The 16563-nt window shown below is 66.1% G+C and overlaps 1 protein-coding gene across 2 annotated transcripts; it reads right to left on the reverse strand.

Annotated features, from left to right (window-relative positions):
* Positions 1 to 7846: 7846 nt before the first annotated feature.
* Positions 7847 to 15079, reverse strand: LOC147647553 (epithelial membrane protein 3-like). 2 transcript variants are annotated; one of them, XM_086871686.1, is made up of 5 exons: positions 14527 to 15079; positions 14337 to 14421; positions 13400 to 13502; positions 11756 to 11896; positions 7847 to 9321 (listed from the first exon to the last, which is right to left on the reverse strand). In XM_086871686.1, exons 1-5 carry the CDS (start codon positions 14613 to 14615, stop codon positions 9074 to 9076), a joined length of 666 nt encoding a protein of 221 aa, XP_086727812.1. In that variant the 5' UTR covers positions 14616 to 15079; the 3' UTR covers positions 7847 to 9073. The 2 variants fall into 2 exon arrangements, with proteins under 2 accessions (XP_086727812.1, XP_086727813.1); XM_086871687.1 differs by having other exon boundaries at positions 7847 to 9650.
* Positions 15080 to 16563: the final 1484 nt, after the last annotated feature.

The raw sequence follows: 16563 nt of genomic DNA on the forward strand, positions 1-16563 counted from the left end.
GCCATCAGTGACCCCAGACCCCTGTCACTGTCCCCAAAGCCATCACTGTCCTCAGACCCCTGTCACTGTCCCCAAAGCCATCACTGTCCTCAGACCCCTGTCACTGTCCCCAAAGCCATCAGTGTCCCCAGACCCCTGTCAGTGTCCCCAGTCCCCTGTCAGTGTCCCCACACCCCTGTCACTGTCCCCAGACCCCTGTCACTGTCCCCAAAGCCATCACTGTCCCCAAAGCCATCAGTGACCCCAAAGCCATCAGTGTCCCCACACCCCTGTCAGTGTCCCCACACCCCTGTCACTGTCCCCAGACCCCTGTCACTGTCCCCAAACCCCTGCCAGTGTCCCCACACCCCTGTCAGTGTCCCCAGACCCCTGTCACTGTCCCCACACCCCTGTCACTGTCCCCACACCCCTGTCAGTGTCCCCACACCCCTGTCAGTGTCCCCAGACCCGTCACTGTCCCCAGACCCCTGTCAGTGTCCCCAGACCCCTGTCACTGTCCCCAAACCCCTGTCACTGTCCCCACACCCCTGTCAGTGTCCCCACACCCCTGTCAGTGTCCCCAGACCCCTGTCAGTGTCCCCACACCCCTGTCAGTGTCCCCACACCCCTGTCAGTGTCCCCACACCCCTGTCAGTGTCCCCAGTCCCCTGTCACTGTCCCCACACCCCTGTCAGTGTCCCCACACCCCTGTCACTGTCCCCAGTCCCCTGTCACTGTCCCCAAACCCCTGCCAGTGTCCCCACACCCCTGTCAGTGTCCCCACACCCCTGTCACTGTCCCCACACCCCTGTCACTGTCCCCAAACCCCTGTCAGTGTCCCCAAACCCCTGTCAGTGTCCCCACACCCCTGTCAGTGTCCCCACACCCCTGTCACTGTCCCCACACCCCTGTCAGTGTCCCCAAACCCCTGTCAGTGTCCCCAAACCCCTGTCAGTGTCCCCACACCCCTGTCAGTGTCCCCACACCCCTGTCACTGTCCCCAAACCCGTCACTGTCCCCAAACCCCTGTCAGTGTCCCCAGACCCCTGTCAGTGTCCCCAGTCCCCTGTCACTGTCCCCAAACCCGTCACTGTCCCCAAACCCGTCACTGTCCCCACACCCCTGTCACTGTCCCCACACCCCTGTCAGTGTCCCCACACCCCTGTCAGTGTCCCCAGTCCCCTGTCACTGTCCCCAGTCCCCAGAGCAGCGAGGACAGACTGTCCCTGTCCCCGTGGGGGACACAAACCCCGCTGTCATTGTCCCCACGCCAGCAGGAGACAAAGCTGTGTCACCGTCCCCGTGACAACGGGGTGACAACTCAGTGTCCTCACCGCCCCCCATGTCCCCGCCCCCAGCGTGTCCCCCCCTGCTGTCCCCACCCCCTGGTGACACCCCCGGTGTCCCCAACCCCGCCGTGTCCCCTCCGTGTCCCCTCCGTGTCCCCTCCGGGTCCTACCTGGCCCAAGCTCCGCTCCGGGGGGCTCTGCCTCATCTCGGCTGGGGGGGGTTGGGGACACTGGGGGGGTTTGGGGACACTGGGGGGTTTGGGGACACTGGGGGAGGGTTGGGGACACTGACAGGGGTTTGGGGACACTGACAGGGGTCTGGGGACACTGACAGGGGTTTGGGGACACTGACAGGGGTTTGGGGACACAGGGGAGGGTTGGGGACACTGGGGGGGGTTGGGGACACTGGGGGGGTTGGGGACACTGGGGGGGTTGGGGACACTTGGGGGGGGTTGGGGACACTTGGGGGGGGTTGGGGACACTGGGCGGGGGTTTGGGGACACTGGGAGGGTTGGGGACACTGGGGGGGGTTTGGGGACACTGGGTGGGGGTTTGGGGACACTGGGGGGGGTTGGGGACACTGGGGGGGTTGGGGACACTTGGGGGGGGTTGGGGACACTGGGCGGGGGTTTGGGGACACTGGGGGGGGTTGGGGACACTGGGGGGGTTGGGGACACTTGTGGGGGGTTGGGGACACTGGGCGGGGGTTTGGGGACACTGGGGGGGGTTGGGGACACTGGGGGGTTGGGGACACTGGGGGGGGTTTGGGGACACTGGGGGGGTTGGGGACACTGGGGGGTTGGGGACACTGGGGGGGGTTTGGGGACACTGGGGGGGTTGGGGACACTGGGGGGGTTGGGGACACTGGGGGGGGGTTTGGGGACACTGGGGGGGGTTGGGGACACTGACGGGTTGGGGACACTGGGGGGTTTGGGGACACTGGGGGGGTTGGGGACACTGACAGGGGTTGGGGACACTGGGGGGGTTGGGGACACACACACTGGGGGGGGTTGGGTCGGTGGCTGCACCTGGGGGAGGAGGGGACAGTGAGGGGGGGTCCAAAATCCCAGAACCCCCCAAATTTCCCCCAAAATATCACAACCCCCCCTCCCCCAGCTCTCCAAGCCCCAGCGGGGGCTCCAGTTTCCCCAGTGGGTTCACCCTGGGCCCCCCCGGTCCAGTCCCAGTTCACCCAGTTGGATCCCAGCACCCCCAGTTTCACTCTGACACCCCCAACCGGATCCCAGTCCCTCCACGTCCCCCGAACTGGTCACCAGTCACCCCCCAGTCTCCCCCCCAGCCCCACCCCACATCCCCCAGTTCCTCCCAGTTCCTCCCAGTCCCTCCCAGTTCCCCCATTCTGTCCCCAAAGCCTCCCAGTTCCCCCAGATCCCATTCCAGCCCCCCCAGCTGGATCCCAGTTCATCCCCATCCCCTCCCAGTCCCTTCCCAGTGCCTCACCATGAGACCCCAGCCTTCCCCTTTCCCCCCAGTCCCATCCCAGCTGCTCCCAGTCCCTCCCAGTTCCCCCCCAGTCCCATCCCAGCTGCTCCCAGTCCCTCCCAGTTCCCCCCCAGTCCCTCCCAGTTCCCCCCCAGTCCCATTCCAGCCGCTCCCAGTCCCTCCCCAGTCCCATTCCAGTCCCTCCCAGTTCCCCCCCAGTCCCATTCCAGCTGCTCCCAGTCCCTCCCAGTTCCCCCCAGTCCCATCCCAGCCGCTCCCAGTCCCTCCCAGTTCCCCCCCTCCCATCCCAGTCCCTCCCAGTTGGCCCCCACCCCCTTCCACTCCTCATTCAGCCCTCCCCAGTTACCCCATTCCCCCCATCCCAGTCCCCCCAGTCGGCTCCTGGCTCCCCCTCCATCCCCTCCCAGTCCCCCCAGTCCCCTCCCAGTTCCCCCAGTCCCCCCAAACTGGCTCCTGGCTCCCCCTCCAGTCCCTCCCAGTCCCCCCAGTCCCTCCAGTCCCCCAAACTGGCTCCTGGCTCCCTCTCCATCCCCTCCCAGTGCCACCAGTCCCCCCAAACTGGCTCCTGGCTCCCTCTCCAGTCCCTCCCAGTCCCCCCAGACCCCTCCCAGTCCCCCCAGTCCCCCCAAACTGGCTCCTGGCTCCCTCTCCATCCCCTCCCAGTCCCCCCAGTCCTCTCCCAGTCCCCCCAGTCCCCTCCCAGTCCCCCCAAACTGGCTCCCGGCTCCCCCTCCCAGTCCCTCCCAGTCCCCCCAGTCGGCTCCCAGCTCCCTCTCCATCCCCTCCCAGTCCCCCCAGTCCCCCCAAACTGGCTCCCGGCTCCCTCTCCAGTCCCTCCCAGTCCCCCCAGTCCCCTCCCAGTCCCCCAAACTGGCTCCCAGCTCCCCCTCCATCCCCTTCCAGTTCCCCCAGACCCCTCCCAGTTCCCCCAGACCCCTCCCAGTCCCCCCAGTCGGCTCCCAGCTCCCTCTCCATCCCCTCCCAGTCCCCCCAGTCCCCCCAAACTGGCTCCCGGCTCCCCGTCCATCCCCTCCCAGTCCCCTGCGACGACACCCCAACATCTCCTATTCCTCCCCCAAACCCCCCCAGTCCCCCCCACTCGGACCCCCGGCTCCCCCAGCTGGCACCCCCTGCCCCCCATCCCCTCCCAGTCTCCCCCAGTGCCCCCCAGTCCCTCCCAGTGCCCCCCAGTCCGGCCCCGCCGCTCCCCCCCCGCCCTGCAGCACCCGCTGCCGCTCGCAGAATACTAATAGGGCAGGCGGGCGGTGCGGCGGGGCCGTCTGTCCGTCTGTCCGTCCGTCTGTCCCTGTCCCCGCGTCCCGCCGGCCCAGCCCCAGGGGAGAGGGGAGAGCGGGGAGGGTTTGGGGTGTCGGGAGGTGCTGGGGGGGGGGGTTTGGGGGTGTCGGGAGGTGCCCGGGGGGTGGCAGGGTGGTGTTGAGGGGCTCTGTGGGTTGTTGGGGGGTTCCCCGGGGGGGGGTTTGGGGGTGTCGGGGAGCTGTGGTGGGGTATTGGGGGGGTCTGAAGTGTTGGGGTGTCCTGGGGTGCTGGGGAGGTTTGCAGGTGTTGGAGAATTCTGGGAGGGGTCTCGGGGGGTGTTGGGGGCTGTTGGGTGGTCCCAGGGGGTGCGAGGGGCAGCTGGGTGTCCGCAGGGGGGGTCCTCAGAGGGTCTCAGGGTGTCGGGGGGGGGCTTTCCCAGGGGTGTCCTGTGGGGTGTTGGGGGGCCCTGGGGGTGTCACAGAGCTCTGGGGGGGCCCAGGGGGTGGTGCTGAGGCTCTGTGGGGTTGTTGGGGGGGCTGGGTGGGGGTCAGGGGTCCCGGGGGGGTCTGGGGGAGGACTGTCACGGTGTGGGGGTGTTGAGGGGGGGTCCTCAGGGGGGCGCGGGAGGGTCCTGGGGGGTGTCGGGGGATTGTGAGGAGCTCTCGGGGGGGGCTATGGGGGTCTCGAGGGATAGCGGGGGGTCTCTCGGTACCGGGGGGGTCCGTCAGGGTGTTGAGGAGGGGGTCCCGAGGGTGGGGGGGGTCTGTGGGGAGGGGTCCCCGGCCGGCGCTCACCGCTCACACTCCCCGCCGCATCCCCGCCGCTGCCGCCGCCGGTCACTGGGACACACCGGCCCGGCCCCGCCCCCTGCGGTACCGGCCACGCCCCTCCCGGTACCGGCTCCGCCCCTCCCGGTACCGGCCCCGCCCCTCCCGGCACCGGCTCCGCCCCTCCCGGTACAGACTCCGCCCCTCTCGGTACCGGCCCCGCCCCCTGCGGTACTGGCTCCGCCCCTCTCGGTACCGGCCCCGCTCCTCCCGGTACCGCCCGGGGACCAGGACGGGCCGAACCCCGCTCCTTTCCCGGGGATCATTTGGGTTCAGAGCCCGGCACCAGATCGTGACAGAGACGGGGAGCGCCCCCCGACACCTCAAGCCTCTGCAGCCCATTTAACACCGCTCAGAACCGCCCCGAACCCCTTTAACACCGCTCCGAACCGTGCCGAACCCCTTCACACCCCTCAGAACCCCGAACCCTTCACACCCCTCAGAACCAACCCCGAACCCTTTAACACCCCTCAGAACCTCCCCCGAACCCCTTCACACCCCTCAGAACTCCCCGAACCCGTTCACACCCCTCAGAACCAACCCCGAACCCTTTAACACCCCTCAGAACCAACCCCGAACCCTTTAACACCGCTCAGAACCAACCCCGAACCCCTTCACACCCCTCAGAACCCCGAACCCCTTCACACCCCTCAGAACCCCGAACTCCTTCACACCCCTCAGAACCTCCCCCGAACCCGTTCACACCCCTCAGAACCAACCCCGAACCCTTTAACACCGCTCAGAACCAACCCCGAACCCCTTCACACCCCTCAGAACCTCCCCCGAACCCCTTCACACCCTTCAGAACCTCCCCCGAACCCCTTCACACCCCTCAGAACCAACCCCGAACCCCTTCACACCCCTCAGAACCCCCCGAACCCTTTAACACCCCTCAGAACCTCCCCCGAACCCTTTAACACCCCTCAGAACCTCCCCCGAACCCGTTCACACCCCTCAGAACCAACCCCGAACCCTTTAACACCCCTCAGAACCAACCCCGAACCCGTTCACACCCCTCAGAACCAACCCCGAACCCCTTCACACCCCTCAGAACTCCCCGAACCCCTTCACACCCCTCAGAACCAACCCTGAACTCCTTTAACACCGCTCAGAACCAACCCCGAACCCGTTCACACCCCTCAGAACCAACCCCGAACCCTTTAACACCCCTCAGAACCTCCCCCGAACCCCTTTAACACCGCTCAGAACCACTCCGAACCCCTTCACACCCCTCAGAACCCCCCGGGGGAGTTATGGGGCAGCAGTAGGGGGTGGGGGGCAGGTTTTGGGGGGTGGGGGGCAGGTTTTGGGGGGTGGGGGGCAGGCTTTGGGGTCTGTGGGACAGGAGGGGAGACTGAGGGGCAGCCCTGGGAGGGTTGTGGTGGCCGCGGGGACACTTCAGGGGATGGGGACGAGCACAGCTCGGGGGAACAGGGCCAGGCGGTTGCCTCAGGCCGGGCGGCAGCTGGGGACAGGGCCAGGTGAGGGGACCGAGACAGAGACAGCCGGTGGCCGGCAGCTACCGGCAGTGGCCAGGTGGTGGCTTGGGGACAGGTGGGAGGACAGAGCCAGGTGGCAGCTTGGGGACAGGCCCGGGCCCGCGGCCATGCGCTAATGAACCCCGTTAATCACCTGTGTGTCCAGCAGCCGCTTCCAGTCCCCGGGCCACGCTTGGGTGACCGTGACAGCAGCGCCAGGGGAAAAGGGACGCGGCGGGGACAGGAGCCCTGTCATGATGGAGCTCCCCACGGAGGGATAAGGGGAGGTGGCTGAGGGAAACAGGGGACCCCCCGCCATGTCGGGACCCTCAGAGCTGAGGGGGGAGCCCACGCAAATGAGGGGAGGGGAGTGAGGGAAGCCCGCCATGACCAAACCCCAGAGCCGGGGGCTCACTCACCGCTAGAGAGCCCGGTATTCAAGTTCAGGGGGGGTCTCGGAAGAGGTTTGGGGGGGTCTCGAGGGAGGTTTGGGGGGTCCCGAGGGAGGTTTGGGGTTCCCGAGGGAGGTTTGGTGGGTCCCGAGGGAGGTTTGGGGTTCCCGAGGGAGGTTTGGGGGGTCCCGAGGGAGGTTTGGGGGTCCCGAAGGAGGTTTGGGGGGTCCCGAGGGAGGTTTGGGGTTCCCGAGGGAGGTTTGGTGGGTCCCGAGGGAGGTTTGGGGGGTCCCGAGGGAGGTTTGGTGGGTCCCGAGGGAGGTTTGGGGGTCCCGAGGGAGGTTTGGGGGGTCCCGAGGGAGGTTTGGGGGTCCCGAGGGAGGTTTGGGGGTCCCGAGGGAGGTTTGGGGTTCCTGAGGGGTCTCTCCCGCCTCCACCCCCTCGCTCCCCTCAGCGCTTTCCCGCCCTTTTCCTTCCCTCACGGCCGCTGGGGGGCGCCCCGCGCCTGATTGGCCGCGCCCTCAGCGAGGCTCCGCCCCCTTTTCCTCGTGCGCCTCAGCCCGGCGCGAGGCGGGGGGCGTGGCCTACGGGGAAGGGGCGTGGCCATAGGGCACCCTATAGAGCCCTATGGCGCCCTATGGAAACCTACAGTGCCCTATAGGGCCCTATAGAGCCCTATAGAACCCTATGGAGACCTGCAGTGCCCTATGGAGACCTGCAGTGCCCTATACAGCCCTATAGAGCCCTATGGAGACCTGCAGTGCCCTATAGAGACCTGCAGCGCCCTATAGAGCCCCATAGTGCCCTATAGCAGTCCCTAGGAGCACACAGCACCCTCGGTGGCACCGGGCAGCGCCCCACAGAGACCCTCAGAGCGCCCCACAGAGACCCCCAGCACCCTATAGAGACCCCTGGGGACCCCCACCCACCCTATGGACCCCATACCGCCCCACAGAGACCCCCAGGACCCTATAGAGACCCTCACCCACCCTATGGACCCCATAGCGCCCCACGGAGACCCTCAGAGAGCCCCAGAGAGACCCCCAGCACCCTATAGAGACCCCTGGGGACCCCCACCCACCCTATGGACCCCATAGCGCCCCACGGCAGCCCTGTCCCCCCGTGGAGCGCCACGGCGATGACGTCATTAGCCACACCAATGATGTCACTGGTCATGTTGACACTGCAGTGATGTCATTGGACACGCCCATCCCGTCAATGACATCACCACCCGCATCGGTGATGTAATTGCTCGTGCCTGCCTTGCTGATGAAGTCATCAGTCACACCCACCCCGCTGATGATGTCATTGGCCACACCCATCCCACAGATGATGTAATTGGCCACACCTATCCCACAGATGATGTCATTGGCCACGTCAGTTCTGCCCGCCAATGACGTCATTGACATTACGAGACACGCCCATCTCGCTGGTGATGTCAGCGACCGTGCTGATGATGTCATTGGCCACACCCATCTCGCTGATCACGTCATCGACGCCGTCAGCGCCCTCATTGGATACGCCCTTGTCACCGATGACGTCATTGCCTGTGCCAGCACCACCAAAGACGTCATCGGCCGTGTTTGATGATGTCATCGGCCACATCGATGATGACATCATAGGTGGCCACATGATGATGTCATTGGGGGGGATCATTGTTTGGGCTGGGGGGGGAATATTGTCCAGTGGGCGTGTCCAAAGAGAGGTCCAATGGGTGTGTCCAGTGGGTGTGTCCCAGATGGGTGTGCCCGGTGGGTGTGTCCAGCTGTATCCAATGGGTACACCCTGGGTGGGTGTGTCCCGGGGGTGGGCATATCCCAGGTGGGCGTGTCCAGTTGCTGTATCCAATGGGCGTGTCCCAGATGGGCGTGTCCCGGATGGGCGTGTCCCGGATGGGCATATCCAGTTGCTGTGTCCAATGGGCGTGTCCCGGGGTGGGCGTGTCCAGTCGCTGTATCCAATGGGTGTGTCCCAGGTGGGCGTGTCCTGGGTGGGTGTGTCCCGGGGTGGGCGTGTCCAGTCGCAGTATCCAATGGCCTTGTCCCGGGGTGGGTGTGTCCCGGATGGGCGTGTCCAGTCACTGTAGCTAATGGGTGTGTCCTGGGTGGGCGTGTCCAATGGGCATAGCCAATGGGCATGTCCCGGATGGGCGTGTCCAGTTGCTGTTTCCAATGGGTGTGTCCAGGATGGGCGTGTCCAGTCGCTGTATCCAATGGGTGTGTCCCGGGTGGGCGTGTCCCCAGATGGGCGTGTTCAGTTGCTGTTTCCAATGGGTGTGTCCAGGATGGGCGTGTCCAGTTGCTGTATTCAATGGGCGTGTCCCGGCGGTGGGCGTGTCCCGGGGGTAAGCGTGTCCCGGGGGTGGGCGTGTCCCGGGGTTGGGCGTGTCACAGATGGGTGTGTCCAGTTGTTGTATCCAATGGGTGTGTCCCGGGGTGGGCGTGTCCCGGGTGGGCGTGTCCCGGGTGGGTGTGTCCAGTTGCTGTGTCCAATGGGTGTGTCCAGGATGGGCGTGTCCAGTTGCTGTATCCAATGGGCGTGTCCCGGGTGGGCGTGTCCCGGGTGGGCGTGTCCCGGGTGGGTGTGTCCAGTTGCTGTTTCCAATGGGTGTGTCCAGGATGGGCATGTCCAGTTGCTGTATCCAATGGGCGTGTCCCGGGTGGGCGTGTCCCGGGTGGGCGTGTCCCGGGTGGGCGTGTCCCGGGGGTGGGCGTGTCACGGATGGGTGTGTCCAGTTGTTGTATCCAATGGGTGTGTCCCGGGGTGGGCGTGTCCCGGGTGGGCGTGTCCCGGGTGGGCGTGTCCCGGCTCAGTCCCGTGTCCGGAGGCGCAGGTACCCTCCCCCGCTGGCCAGCGCCAGGGCTCCCCCCAGCCCGGCCAGCACCGGGCAGTGCCCGGCACGGCCACCGCCGGCACGGCCACCGCTGGCCACGAACAGCCCCGCCCCCAACAGCGCCGCCAGCCCTGCGGGGACACCGCGTCACACCCGGGGACACCGGGGGGGACACCGGGGAGGGGACACCGGGGAGGGGACACACCCCAGAGCCCTCCTGGGTGCATTGAGGGGGATTTGGGGGTCCCAGGGTGCTCTGAGGGGGGTTTGGGGGTCCCAGGGTGCCCTGGGTTGGGGGTCCCAGGGTGCCCTGAGGGAATTTGGGAGTCCCAGGGTGCCCTGGGTTGGGGGTTTGGGGGTCCCTGGGCACTCTGAGGGGGATTTGGGGGTCCCTGGGTTCCATGAGGGGGATTTGGGGGTTCCGGGGTGCCCTGAGGAGAATTTGGGGGTCCCAGGGTGCCCTGAGGGTGATTTGGGGGTCCCAGGGTGCCCTGAATTGAGCGTTTGGGGGTCCTGGGGTGCCCTGAGGAGAATTTGGGGGTCCCTGGGGACTCTGAGGGGGGTTTGGGGGTCCCTGGGGACTCTGAGGGGGATTTGGGGGTCCCCGGGTGCCCTGAGGGGGGTTTGGGGGTCCCCAGGTGCACTGAACGGGATTTGGGGGTCCCTGGGTGCCCTGAGGGGGATTTGGGGGTCCCAGGGTGCCCTGAGGGTGATTTGGGGGTCCCAGGGTGCCCTGGGTTGGGGATTTGGGGGTCCCAGGGTGCCCTGAGGGGGGTTTGGGGGTCCCAGGGTGCTCTGAGGGGGATTTGGGGGTCCCAGGGTGCCCTGAGGGGGGTTTGGGGGTCCCTGGGTGCTCTGAGGGGGATTTGGGGGTCCCAGGGTGCCCAAAATTGGGGATTTGGGGGTCCCCAGGGTGCTCTGAGGGGGGTTTGGGGGTCCCAGGGTGCCCTGAGGGGGATTTGGGGGTCCCCGGGTGCCCTGAGGGGGGTTTGGGGGTCCCAGGGTGCCTTGAGGGGGGTTTGGGGGTCCCAGGGTGCCCTGAGGGGGGTTTGGGGGTCCCAGGGTGCCCTGAGGGGGATTTGGGGGTCCCCGGGTGCCCTGAGGGGGGTTTGGGGGTCCCAGGGTGCCCTGGGTTGGTGATTTGGGGGTCCCCAGGGTGCCTTGAGGGGGGTTTGGGGGTCCCCGGGTTCCCTGAGGGGGATTTGGGGGTCCCAGGGTGCCCTGAGGGGGGTTTGGGGGTCCCTGGGTGCCCTGAGGGGGATTTGGGGGTCCCTGAGTGCCCTGGGTTGGGGATTTGGGGGTCCCCGGGTGCCCTGAGGGGGATTTGGGGGTCCCCGGGGTGCCCTGAGGGGGGTTTGGGGGTCCCAGGGTGCCCTGAATTGAGGGTTTGGGGGTCCTGGGGTGCCCTGAGGAGAATTTGGGGGTCCCAGGGTGCCCTGAGGGGGATCTGGGGGTCCCTGGGTGCTCTGAGGGTGATTTGGGGGTCCCAGGGTGCCCTGAGGGGGGTTTGGGGGTCCCTGAGTGCCCTGGGTTGGGGATTTAGGGGTCCTGGGGTGCCCTGGGTTGGAGATTTGGGGGTCCTGGGGTGCCCTGAGGGGGGTTTGGGGGTCCCTGGGTTCCATGAGGGGGGTTTGGGGGTCCCCGGGTGCCCTGAGGGGGGTTTGGGGGTCCCCGGGTGCCCTGAATTGAGGGTTTGGGGGTCCCTGGGTGCCCTAGGTTGAGGATTTGGGGGTCCCAGGGTGCCCTGGGTTGGGGATTTGGGGGTCCCAGGGTGCCCTGGGTTGGGGATTTGGGGGTCCCAGGGTGCCCTGAGGGGGATTTGGGGGTCCCTGAGTGCCCTGGGTTGGGGTTTTGGGGGTCCCTGGGTGCCCTGGGTTGGGGGTTTGGGGGTCCCTGAGTGCCCTGGGTTGGGGATTTGGGGGTCCCCGGGTGCCCTGAGGGGGATTTGGGGGTCCCCGGGGTGCCCTGAGGGGGGTTTGGGGGTCCCTGGGTGCCCTGAATTGAGGGTTTGGGGGTCCTGGGGTGCCCTGAGGAGAATTTGGGGGTCCCTGGGGACTCTGAGGGGGGTTTGGGGGTCCCTGGGGACTCAGGCTAACTGCCCTGGGGGGGTCTCAGGTGTACGGGGGGGGTTCTGGAGGACCCCAGATCATTTTGGGGAGGGGTCCCGGGGGGTTTTGGGGGGGCTGTGAGGGGCAGGCCGGGGTTTTGGGGAGCCCCGGTTTTGGGGGTCACTCACCTGCCAGCAGCTGGGCAGCGGCCGAGGGCAGGAAGAGGCGGCCGCGGGGAGCCCCCAGCAGCTGCCAGAGGAAGAGGAGGAGGCCGAAGGCCGAGAGCAGCAGGGAGGTGACCATCAACCCCTGGACCCCCCTCAGCAGCGCTGGGGGACACGGACACCCGGTCAGCACCCCAAAAGTGACCACTGAACCCCGGAACTGACCAGTGAACCCCCAAAACTGACCACTGAACCCCAAAAGTGACCACTGAACCCCGGAACTGACCACTGAACCCCCAAAACTGACCAGTGAACCCCCAAAACTGACCACTGAACCCCAAAAGTGACCACTGAACCCTCAAAAGTGACCACTGAACCCCGGAACTGACCACTGAACCCCAAAACTGACCACTGAACCCTCAAAAGTGACCACTGCACCCCAGAACTGACCACTGAACCCCCAAAGTGACCACTGAACCTCAAAAGTGACCACTGAACCCCGGAACTGACCACTGAACCCTCAAAGTGACCACTGAACCCCCAAAGTGACCATTGAACCCTCAAAGTGACCACTGAACCCCCGAAGTGACCACTAAACCCCAAAAGTGACCACTGAACCCCCAAAGTGACCACTGAACCCCCAAAACTGACCACTGAACCCCCGGAAGTGACCACTGAACCCCAAAAGTGACCACTGAACCTCCAAAAGTGACCACTGAACCCCCAAAAGTGACCACTGAACCCCGGAACTGACCACTGAACCCCCAAAAGTGACCACTGAACCCCCAAAAGTGACCACTGAACCCCCAAAAGTGACCACTGAACCTCCAAAAGTGACCACAGCTCCCCAAAACTGACCACTGAACCCCCAAAAGTGACCACTGCACCCCGGAACTGACCACTGAACCCCCAAAAGTGACCACTGAACCCCAAAAGTGACCACTGAACCCCGGAACTGACCACTGAACCCCCAAAAGTGACCACTGAACCCTCAAAGTGACCACAGAACCCTCAAAAGTGACCACTGAACCCCCAAAAGTGACCACTGCACCCCCAAAGTGACCACTGAACCCCAAAAGTGACCACTGCACCCCCAAAGTGACCACTGAACCCCCAAAAGTGACCACTGAACCCCCAAAAGTGACTACTGCATCCCGGAAGTGACCACTGAACCTCCAAAAGTGACCACTGCACCCCCAAAGTGACCACTGAACCCCAAAAGTGACCACTGAACCCCCAAAGTGACCACTGCACCCCCAAAAGTGACCACTGAACCCTCAAAGTGACCACTGAACCCCCAAAACTGACCACTGAACCCCCAAAAGTGACCACTGAACCCTCAAAAGTGACCACAGCACCCCGGAACTGACCACTGAACCTCCAAAAGTGACCACTGCACCCCCAAAAGTGACCACTGAACCCCCAAAATTGACCACTGCACCCCAAAACTGACCCCAGCCCCCCCCAAACTGACCACAGCCCACCCCAAACTGACCCCAGCCCCCCCCAAACTGACCCCAGCCCCCCCAAAACTGACCCCAGCCCCTTCAGACCCCCCCCAAACCAACAACAGCCCCCCCAAAACCACCATTGGCCCCCACAGCCCCCCCAAACCTTTCCGTACCCCCCCCAAAACGGCCTGGACCCCCCGGGGGGACCCCCACTCACGGCTGAGCCCGAGGCTGCGGCACTGCCAGCCCTGCGAGCGGTTTTGGGGGGCACAGTCGTACCACAGGTTCAGCGCCTGCGCCTCCGGCAGCACCCACCAGCCCTGGGGGGCACCCCAAACACACCCTGGGACCCCCAAACACACCCTGGGACCCCCAAATATACCCCAAATACACCCTGGGACCCCCAAACACACCCTGGGACCCCCAAACACACCCTGGGACCCCCAAACACACCCCAAACACACCCTGGGACCCCCCAAACACACCCTGGGACCCCCAAATATACCCCAAATACACCCTGGGACCCCCAAATACACCCTGGGACCCCCTGAACACCCCAAACACACCCTGGGACCCCCAAACACACCCCAAATACACCCTGGGACCCCCAAACACACCCTGGGACCCCCAAACACACCCCGGGACCCCCCAGATACACCCCAAATACACCCTGGGACCCCCAAATACACCCTGGGACCCCCCAAACACCCCCGGGACCCCCAGAACAGCCCCTGGGACCCCCCGGACACCCCCTAAAAACCCCCTGGGACCCTTCAAACACCCGCGGGACCCCCTGAACACCCCCGGGACCCCCTAAAACCCCCCCTGGGACCCCCCCAAACACCCCCTGGGACCGCCCAAACAACCCCAGGACCCCCCAAACAACCCCAGGACCCCCCAAATACCCCCCCGGGACCCCTCAGACACCCCCGGGACCCCCCCAAACATCCCCGGAACCCCCAGAACAGCCCCTGGGACCCCCCCAAACACCCCCGGGACCCCCCAAACACCCCCTGGGACCCCCCAACCCCCCCCTGGGACCCCCCAAACACCACCGGGACCCCCCCAAAACCCCCGGGACCCCCCAAATACCCCCCGGGACCCCCCAAACCATTCGGGTCCCGCCGTGGGTCGGGGGTCCCGCCCCCCCCCACCTTATCCAGGGTGGCCACGAAGAGGAGGAGGAGGACGAGGAGATGAAGGGCGGTGACGGCGGCCGGGAGGAGACTCATGGTGGGGCTGGGGGGGGTTCGGGGGGGGTCAGCGGGACCCCCGACCCCCCAAAACCCCCCAAAACCCCCCCCAAAAACCCCCCCCCGAGAGCCCCTCCCCCTTTTCCCCCACCCTGTTTTGGGGTCTCGCTCTTCCCGCGGCTCCGCTCGCTCCGTTACCGAGTGGGCGTGGCCTCGCCACTTCCAGACCACGCCCCCCATAAACGACCACACCCATATCGCGACCACACCCACGAACGGTCACACCCATGCCTGACCACGCCCACCCCCCCAATCCTGACTTCTGATTGGTCGCTGATTTTGGGGTGGCGCCTGATTGGCTGAAAACTTTGGCTGGCTGTGATTGGTTCGCGGTTTTTTTGGGGTTCCCCCCTCTCCTTCCGCAGCGCTGCACTCTCATTGGTCGAGAAGCAAAGGGGCGGGGTTTAGGGGTAAAAGAACAGTCTCTGATTGGCTGTCGGTACAAGGACCGCGCCCTGTTTGTGATTGGCTACAAGCCCGAGCCCCGCCCAGCCTCTGATTGGTTGATTCACGCTGAGGTGGAGAAATCCTGCATCACGTGACCAAAGCGCCGCCACGCCCCCTTTCCCCGTGTCACGTGGTTAGCGCGAGGCCCCGCCCCCTGGAGCGGCTCCATGGCAACGTCGGCGGCGGGGGTCACGTGACCACGGTCAGAGCCGGGAGGGGAAATTTGGGGGTCCTGGGGGGCGGAAATTGGGGGGGTGGGAGATGAGGGGGCTTGGGGACCCCATTCCGGGGGTATTTGGGGGTCTGGGACCCCATTCCGGGGGTATTTGGGGGGGTGGGGACCCCATTCCGGGGGTATTTGGGGTGTTTGGACCCCATTCCGGGGGTATTTGGGGGGTGGGGACCCCATTCCGGGGGGTGGGGACCCCATTCCAGGGGTATTTGGGGGGGTGGGGACCCCATTCCGGGGGTATTTGGGCCCCATTTTGGGGGTATTTGGGGTGTTTAGGGGTAGGTGTGGGGCTGAGGGGGGGTGATTTTGGGGAGGGGGTTGTTGCCCCCTCGGTTGCCCCCTCGGTTGCCACCCAGAAATCCTCCGCAGCCATGGGGGAGCCGCGGGAGCCGTGGCGGGGGCTGGGGGGGGGTCCCGGACCCATCGATGGGGGGGGTCCCGGTGCCCCTCCCCCCCCGATGGACAGGCTGGAGCGGCTGCAGGATGAGCTGCAGAGGGTGAGACCCCCAGGATATGGGGAGGGGGTCTCAGAGCCATGGGGGTCCCTCAGCTGGAATTTCTCTGACTGGGGGGGGGGTCTCTGACCCATTTTGGGGGGGTTCCTGGGGGTCTCTGACCCATTTTGGGGGTGTCCCGCAGGCGGGGGCAGTTCTGGGGGGTCTCTGACCCATTTAGGGGGGTTCTTAGGGGTCCCTGACCCATTTTGGGCGGTTCCCGGGGGTCCCTGACCCATTTTGGGGGATCCCTGGGGGTCTCTGACTCATTTGGGGGGGTCCCTGACCCATTTTGGGGGGTTCCTGGGGGTCCCTGACCCATTCTGGGGGTCTCCCGCAGGCGGGGGCGGCTCTGGGGGGGTCCCTGGGGGTCTCTGGCCCATTTTGGGGGGTCCCTGATCCATTCTGGGGGTGTCCCGCGGGCGGGGGCAGCTCTGGGGGGGTCCTTGGGGGTCTCTGGCCCATTTTGGGGGGTCCCTGATCCATTCTGGGGGTGTCCCGCAGGCGGGGGCGGCTCTGGGGGGGTCCCTGGGGGTCTCTGGCCCATTTTGGGGGGTCCCTGACCCATTTTGGGGGGTTCCCGGGAGTCCCTGACCCATTCTGGGGGTGTCCCGCAGGCGGGGGTGGCTCTGGAGGGGTCCCTGGGGGTCCCTGGCCCATTTTGGGGGGTCCCTGACCCATTCTGAGGTGTCCCGCAGGCGGGGGCGGCTCTGGGGGGGTCCCTGGGGGTCTCTGGCCCATTTTGGGGGGTCCCTGACCCATTCTGGGGGTGTCCCGCAGGCGGGGGCGGCTCTGGGGGGGTCCCTGGGGGTCCTGCCCCGCCTGCGCCGGGAGCTGGAGGGGCTGCGGGGGGAGCGGCGGCGGCTGCGGCGGCTCCTGAGGCGGCGGCTGCAGGTGAGAGACCCCCAAAAACCCCCCAAACCTCCCCAAAATCCCCCCAAAACCTCCCCAGTGT

The sequence above is a fragment of the Cyanistes caeruleus genome, chromosome 36, assembly GCF_971803275.1.
Source record: "Cyanistes caeruleus chromosome 36, bCyaCae1.hap1.1, whole genome shotgun sequence".
Taxonomy (NCBI): domain Eukaryota; kingdom Metazoa; phylum Chordata; class Aves; order Passeriformes; family Paridae; genus Cyanistes; species Cyanistes caeruleus.

Coding starts and splice junctions, on each gene's coding strand:
- LOC147647553 (XM_086871686.1), bottom strand. CDS start 14,615: ATGGGGGGCGTGGTCTGGAAGTGGCGAGGCCACGCCCACTCGGTAACG. Junction 14,422..14,526: donor GAGCGAGACCCCAAAACAGG/GTGGGGGAAAAG, acceptor AACCCCCCCCAG/CCCCACCATGAGTCTCCTCC. Junction 9,322..11,755: donor CGCTGCCCAGCTGCTGGCAG/GTGAGTGACCCC, acceptor CATTGGATACAG/CAACTGGACATGCCCATCCT.